This window comes from Salvelinus fontinalis, chromosome 3 (assembly GCF_029448725.1).
Source record: "Salvelinus fontinalis isolate EN_2023a chromosome 3, ASM2944872v1, whole genome shotgun sequence".
Lineage (NCBI taxonomy): Eukaryota > Metazoa > Chordata > Actinopteri > Salmoniformes > Salmonidae > Salvelinus > Salvelinus fontinalis.
In genome coordinates, this window is record NC_074667.1 from 63610901 (window position 1) to 63619065 (window position 8165).

The following is an 8165-nucleotide window of genomic DNA, read 5'->3' on the forward strand; positions in this document are numbered from 1 at the left end:
TCACGTTAGAATTTCACGTTCATCAAATTGGTTACGGTTTGGGATAGGCTTAAAACAAAATTATCAAAAACAACTTTCTATTGCTGGATTCGAACTTGTATTCTTTGGAATCAGAGGCAGACGCTTACACAGCCGCCCGTCATTCCCATCCCAGAATGCCTAGCGAAACCTACTTGAAGGTAACAGCGCTCACTGTTTGCTTTAGTGTTGCGGTTTCAAAGTCATCTCCCGACGCCCTCATACCTGGATGGACGTCAAATACTGGCTTGTGTCACGGGTGTCCTGGCTGATTCTAAAACCGATGCAAATCAGAAACGTAAACTCTGCTGCAGCCAGCGACGAGGCTGCTAGCGTCCTGAGGCGACGCCATGCTGTCTCCAAATCTATTTACATACATCAAGTGGCTGGTCCCGCACTGTGACAGCAGGTATGCTCTATGGCTCTACTCCTGAAGCAGCGGTGGAGTGAGAAGGCCAGCTAGACTCTAGTCTAGAACGTTGCTTATCAGTGGGTGACAAGCTCGAGGCCTCCTTTTGTTCACGTCTCAATTAATCCCCATTAGTAGCGCGAGAGCATTAGGGGAGTCCTGATTCGTTTAAATCTGTTTTGGGCCCAACAGGAGATTAGGGAGAGCATGGTTCCGATATAGAGCCCACGGTAGGTTAATACAGTAGTCGAGTCGTTCCAAACCATCAGGGTTTATTTGATTATTTCGATTAAGGACAAATGTAGCAGAATAGGTACGCGCCTGATCGTCTGGTGATGAGAAGGAGAGGACAGGAGGATGGAACTGGTTGAGTGTGTGGTTGTGGAGTGAGCATCTCTTGCGACTCTGAGGGATAAGGGAAAGATGAAAACAAATTAAGCAAAGGAGGATGAGAGTTGTCAGAGAGCTTGGGAAAATAATTCTACAACAAGTGGCTATTTGGAGTCAAAATCCTGTCTTCAGCCCAAAAGTTCCCGTTGAATTATTCAGTTGGACTGTTCTTGTGGCCTGTAGCGCATAAACCGTGTATGATTGCTTGTGATTTTACAACTTCTTCTAATAGCCTATTATTGCAACACTGTTATTCAATAGTAACAATATATACTAATAAATGCCTAATAACAATAATACCAATAATTATTATGTATTATTAGTATTATACTATTATTAGAGGGCGGCGCACAATTGGTCCAGCGTCGTCTGGATTTGGCCGGTGTATGGCCGTCATTGTAAATACGGATTTGTTCTTAACTGACTTGCCTAGTTAAATAAAGGTTACATTTAAAAAATAAAAATAAAACTTAGTAGCCTATAGGCCTACGTTTTAAGAATGGATCGATGGCCCATCGCTAGTTCCTGTTTTAACCAAACCTGTCCAATAGGCCCAGCGTTGATCTGAAATCCTGCTCAATTTATGTCGAGAATAGGAGCCTCTCCCCTCTCCTCCCTTCAAAATATGTCTCCGGAAGATTATGCTGCATGACAACTCTTCAACTATTCTCGCGCTCTGACGCTTTCCCACTGGGAGCTCACTTAAGCTAGGCCAACAGTGATCCTTCCTTTCCCAGTCCCTGTAACAGTACGTCCCAAATGGAACCCTATTTCCAATATGATGCCCTATGGGTCCTGGTCAAAAGTAGTGCACTATTAAGGAAATATGATGCAATTTGGAACGCATTGAGTGTGTTCATCTGATGCTTTAGTTTAGCTCTTTAGTAATAAGATATTCTCCCCCATGTGCGTCCTAACTGACACCTTATTCCCTATATCGCCTAGTCCATTACTTTTGTCCAAGGCCCATGTAAAATATTGGACTAAATAAGGAATAGGGTGCCATTTGGGAGGTCTCCTCAGAGATTCTCCCCAGACCAGTATTTATGGCGCTCATCGACAGGGCCGTGTGATGACGGCTGCTCCTCGTCTGGATAATGTCTTTGGCCTGAACCGATGCTCGCGTGTCTGTCTAATTTCCACTTCCTCTCTCCTCGCGCTCTGCAGATCTGCCCACTGTGGTATGCGTGAGCCTGGCGGTTTCCCACAGAGCCGGGACAACGGCATTGCCGCCAAAGGCTAGCTCTGTCTGTCATGATTAAAATATGAGAAATTGAACAATTGTAGGCTAACGTGAACGGGAAAAGTATGCACACAAATGGTTAAATAAAACGTTTATCCAAAACGTTTGGCTGTTACAAAAGGTCATGAGGACAGGTTTGAGCCGCCCATAAGGAATAGTGAATTCAGATGGTCACATAGTGGGAAAATTAAACATCATATATCATATCTACTCATTGAAGTCCAAGTGGGCTGCTATGTTAATCTTTTAATAAATTAGACTTATCAAGTTTCTTAGATGTATGTATCTTAATCAAAATGTTCAGTGTGTATTGAATGACTGACATTGAGTCTATAGCCTATGGTAGGCAATTTCAAATAGCCTAGGCTATCAAAATCTGGTATTTTCGACATGTTGAAAAATTGATATAAGAAAGATCAAATACCTATGGATTATATTTCTATTCTGTAAAAATATTATTTTCTCATTATTTTCTCAATGCCCCATTCCTCATAACCAGGCCGCCATGCTTCTTCTCCTCCTTGAATTCTCTCTGCTCCTTGTCCTCCATTTTCCCGCAGATAGACAGAAATGGTGAAACTTGTAGCAATAATAACCGTTCATTCACACAGCCGCCCCCCGCTGCCTAACCTCCAGCCCTGCTGCCCCGGCTGGGGCTCTCCCTCTCCGCCCCAATCAGAGGCCCTTTCTTCGGGAACAAAAACCTCCCCAAAAGCGAACAAAAGTGAACACTTTTTTTCCCTATCCCAATCACAGTATAGCGCAGCCAGTTAAAATAACGCACTGCCTGTGCCTCAATTTGGAATATTAGGACGTCAATCTCTCAGCTCTTGGGTTCTTTTGTCTTTGCTGAGTGGCCGGGCCAGCCTACCATACACCTTTTGTCCAGGAATCCAATAAGGCCTATTATTCGGCCTCTCCAGCCCCGCTCGAGCTGCTTCTTTCAGGGTATTTTAGGTTGCTAATCGCGTCCTTAAAGCGCCTCAAATGGAGAATAACTTCCTCTTTTCACACAGACTGGCACCCGCACAATTAATTCGAGTGTGCCTGTTGCCTGGCCTTCTCCAACCGCCTTCCGGGCGCGACACATTTCCAAATGGCAAGATTTTATAACAAAGCTGTGGCTAACAACCTGAATCAGACTAGCACTAAAAAAGCTATTTTCATGTGTTCGAATAAGTAGGCTACAATTGCAATACGTTTACCTGCTATTGCGGGAATAGGACATTTTCAATGCACAGTTTTCATTGAAATATTGTGCACCGGTTTAGTGGAATTGTGTCTAAAGAGAGAGAATGAGTCTTTTCTTGTCTTGATATCCATGTCGTATCTTGCCAAGAGGCCATTCATGCCTCAATGTAGACTATTCATTGTCAGTCGTCTATTCTACTTTAGATGTGGCTTTTTGAAGATGATTGTGATGAAAGTGATTTGCAAAGATTATTCTTATCCAGCATGTTGTAACATTATTGCTTATTTCTATCCCCATTTTATATACTCGTAATTAAAGGCACATCGAAAAGCAGGTGATATTTCAATAATATCAGACATCTTGACAAATTAGAACAACTTGTAGATAACGGGAAGTTAGCCTATCCATCTCTCTCTCTCTCTCTCACACACACTCACGCACACCCACACGCACACTGGGAGAATTAGGATCCCACCATAGAAAACTCTCAAGAGCCTCACAAAGAATGTAATGGACCGTGGAAAGTTTGCGCAAAGTAGCAAAATATGGAATTTATTCGTTTTCGAAAGCAAGTTATGAGATTTTATCAAATTGTGTTGGTTGTGTTCAGAGCCCAAAGTTGGATTACAGCCCATTTCAATTTCTACCATTCCAGGATTTTTTTAAATGATAAAATGGAATAAATCAAATAAATGTCAATGAATTACATAAACTTGAAAACAATCAAACACTCTCTCTCACTTGTCATGTCATCATGGCTAAAGAAACATTAGAAATATCAAACAAATCGTTGAGAATAGTAGATTGGGAAATCCACCTACAGGCCATCACTGTTGAATAATCCGGACATCCTTTTAAGCACATGCTTACAAGTAACTAGACCACCCTTACTCCGTATATCACAATTATCAAACGTCTAGTCTCGTGATTAGGCCTATCCTATATATCCAACGTTAACTGGATAGTTGGTCATTCAAATAAATGAGACCATTGTTGGTCGTAAATCCATTTCAACCGTTACGCACAGCTTCTTTCTGATGACCGTCACCGAGAGTGGAGTAAACATGTTGAATTTGCACCTTTTCGGTCTTAATCCAACGACAGCCACCCCACCAGGCAGACACGAAGGCCTATAACTACATAAAAACAACACTGTTTCCGAAATACTGCTGAGAAATAACTCCCTTTATTTTAAAAAGGGGAAAAACCCTTTAAAAAACGGCATGAGAGGATTCGATTAATGTCACCGGTGTGGGTGTAAAACAATGCTCTGGTTTGATCCGGGGTGTAACCGGAGTGGGGCTACCAGGCCCGGATCCCTTGCAGTGAGCCCTGACATGTCGTGACCGCTGTCGCTTGGTGCGTTTGGGGCTGGGGAGAGGCGCTAAGCCCCCCAATGTTCCCCAAGTTCATGGCCATGAAGGGGTTAGCCGAGGTGGTTGGGGGGAGAGTAGGGATACTGGTGTAAGTACAGCTGTAGTTGCTGTTGTATGCCGGGTTGTTGTACGTGTAGGCCGGGTATCCGTTGTAACTATAGGGGTTCGACCCGTACGGAGCATTGTAGTTCTGAGTCCCGCTCAGACAGGGCTTCCCATCCCGGACCAGGACCGGCACCGCGACTCGTCTTGGCGGGGGAGGGTGGTGGTGTCCCGCCAGCTCCAGGGACTTGTCCTGCCGCTGCCGCTTACACTTGTACCGTCGGTTCTGGAACCAGATTTTGACCTGCGTGGAGGTGAGTTTGAGAGTGCTCGCCAGGTGTTCTCGTTCAGGAGCGGACAGGTACCGCTGCTGCTTGAAGCGCCGCTCTAACTCGAACACCTGGGCTTGGGAGAAGAGGACCCGGGGTTTCCGTCTGGTTCTCTGTTTGGCCGGCCGATCCGAGTCTCCCTGGCCGCTGTCCTCTCCCTCCAGCGGCTTGGACACCACGCCACAGCTCTCTGTGGTGTCAAGAGATGAGCATAAACATTTTGTAGGCTACTCTAAAAATAGCAATTTAGTTTTATTAAAGTAGCCTATGAAAATATTTGTGGAAATATATTTCATAATGTATTTTATTTGAATGTGTGTGGCTTACTAATTTCGTTTTACTGACATGAATGTGTAATTACTCTGTCAGTCAGTAGTCCTACCTTCTGGAAACCTTGACAGTAAAACGTCTAATCCAAACTATTCAAAACGTGTATATTTCACGATAAATTAGTTTAGATAAATGAAGTAAAAGAAACAAACGCGCCATATATTGAGAAATACTGTCTAAAGGTTTGACCATAAATCAAAACCAAAGAAAACTATTTTTCCACAATGTTTACTTTCACTTGGTTGCAGGCTAGGCCTAGTCTGTGTCGTTTATTTTTAAGACGTATTTACATTCATGCTATTCTATTGGTTATAAAGTAGTTATAGTCCAATAACATGTGTGTGTCATAATTTCAACTAGTTTATCAGTCTATGCAGCCCTTAGAATAAAGACAATAGCCTAATGAAAACATATTTATACCCGTTGAGATAGTTATTCTCCTGCATACCTAAATTAATGTTTTATTTGTAAAACGTTCAAAAAATCTGATATTTAAAGACGAGATTATTGAATTACTTAACATTCTCCAGACACCATTTGGAATTAAAATGTAGTTTTGTTGAATTATAACAGGCCTCGTTTGTGTCTTTTGAAATGATAACACACTCTCAAAACTCCTGCGCCTAACATTTAGCCTAAAACCAAGACACTTTTTAAGACACATTTTCACCTTCCTCAATAATTTTCTTCAATAATTTATTGCGTTATCCTTACCTTTTCTAGTTTTATATATACTGTCGATGCAAATGATCATGAGTGTGTATATTGAGAGGCTATATTAGGTATTTTAATCAAAGCGATGCTTTGTGTCCCTTTGTTCATACATCATTTCAGCAGAACAAAAATCTCATAATAATCATCTTATTATTCAACTCACTGTTTTCCTGATCCTCCAGGTCTACCTCCAGCTTCGGGTCGGTCAGGTGGCCCAGCCCGGGATGGACGAACATCTCCGGGGACAGACTGGCCTCTCCATGCCCGTCCTGGGCCGCCAGAGAACTCAGGTAAGCCATGTTGTCTTCCCCGTCCGAGAACGGAGGGCTGTCGACCGCTGAAGCAAGCATACAGGACGGTGGCGCCTGGAAGTGCTGGGACTGGGTCTGCTGTTGCTGGGTCGAGTCCGGGTGTACTAAGTGTTGTTGGGTGTGGGACAGGTGTTGGATCTGTTGCGGGTCCAGATGTCGAGATTGGTGCTGTTGAGATCGCTGCCTCTGCTGCTGCTGCTCTAGCTGTTCGAGTTTCAGAATATCCTTGACTGAGAACGGCGTGGAAGTGAGCGGGCTCGGGAGCATCATGCCATCGAGGTCCTGCTCGCGCGCATCAAGGAAATGGAACCCGCTGAGTAACATATGATACTATATACCCCGTTTTAAATAATACTTGATTTAGAGGCTCGGTAATCGGAGGTGCGCGCGCTAAACGGCTGGATATCCCAACTCATCCCCTGATGAAAAGAAACAAAGGTTTGGTTAAAGGTTTAGTCCTATAAGTGTGGCCTGGTTCTCCATAGGCTATAGACAAACCAGCCGTGCGGTGCGATCTTTTGACAATTGAGTTCCTGTGTGTTTTTGTAACTGGAGATGGGAGAAGGGCGAAGCCCCTTGTCTCTTCCCGTGATGTCACTGGGTCTGGGTCTGGGGCGGGATGTACGTAACAGATAGAAAGGGAAGGTGGTGAGCCAGTGCGCGAGCGAGCTAAGTATTTGGACGCGTTGGGAGGGGAGGAGAGCGGAGCTATTAAAGAGGGTGACCCGCCTCCATTGTAACCCCCCCCCCCCCCCCCCTCTATATATAATACCCTCCCTACATTGTCTACGCTATAGGCATATAGGTTGCCCATTAATATACGCATTTATCAGTGTTATTCTTATTCGGGTATTTTGGATGAGTTATTAAGATGACTTGATCCGGAATCACATTTGAGAACGATGGAGAGACAAAAAACGCACCAAAACGCATGTGCACGCTCCCTCTTTCCAGGAGCGCATGAAATAGCCTACACCCTGACACAAAATATACATACATTTCAAAATAGGCCATCAACTGGAATTCAAATATGACTTTTACGCATGGCGAAAACTAGGCAATTAGACAGAGCTGATCATGCGCTGTGACAATAAAATACTGAAAATAAAGTAATTGTCCCTTTTTGTGAACTTCATCTACACGGTTCCAAATGTTCCTGTACATATTGTTTTGAAGTACGTCAATGACAAGTTATGGACGTGCTGCCGTGCGTAATCCCCTTATATGTCTTGGGGACGTGAGTGAGAAATCTGTGCATGCTATCGAGCAAAAGCACGAGGAGAAAACGCCAAGCTATATGCCTGTCACTTCGTGAAGGTCAAGTGTCCTGCCTCTGCTAGGCCAACATATTCCATACAACCATGCCGGTTTCCCGGACACAGAGATATTGGACTCAAACACTTTCTATAGAGAATCTCCATTGAACATGCGTTTTAGTCTAGGGCTTAATCTTTGTGCGGGGAACCAGACCACGGACCAGGTCTGTACGGTTTTATAGGTCTATGTAGCTTGTAGAAATGAAATGTGGTTCTACGCTGAGTGTACAAAACATTAGGAACACAAGCTCTTTTCATGACAGACTGGCCAGTTAAACGCTATGATCCTTTATTGATGTCAGCTCTTAAATCCACTTCAATCAGAGTAGATGTTTACGTTTTAGTCATTTAGCTGCCACTCATATCCAGAGTGACTTACAGTGTTGAGTGGATACATTTTTGATTATTTTCTTCTACTGGTCCCCGTGGGAATCGAACTCACAACCTTGGCGTTGTAAACGCTTTGCTCTATCAACTGAGCAACACGGGACCAGA

The 8165-nt window shown here is 43.8% G+C and overlaps 1 protein-coding gene across 1 annotated transcript; it reads right to left on the reverse strand.

Moving 5' to 3' along the window:
• Positions 1–3777: 3777 nt before the first annotated feature.
• Positions 3778–6952, reverse strand: LOC129834873 (homeobox protein Nkx-2.3-like). The gene is made up of 2 exons (XM_055900217.1): positions 6207–6952; positions 3778–5189 (listed from the first exon to the last, which is right to left on the reverse strand). The coding sequence occupies exons 1-2, from the start codon at positions 6676–6678 to the stop codon at positions 4555–4557; spliced, it is 1107 nt and encodes a 368-aa protein (XP_055756192.1). The 5' UTR covers positions 6679–6952; the 3' UTR covers positions 3778–4554.
• Between the last annotated feature and the right edge of the window lie 1213 nt (positions 6953–8165).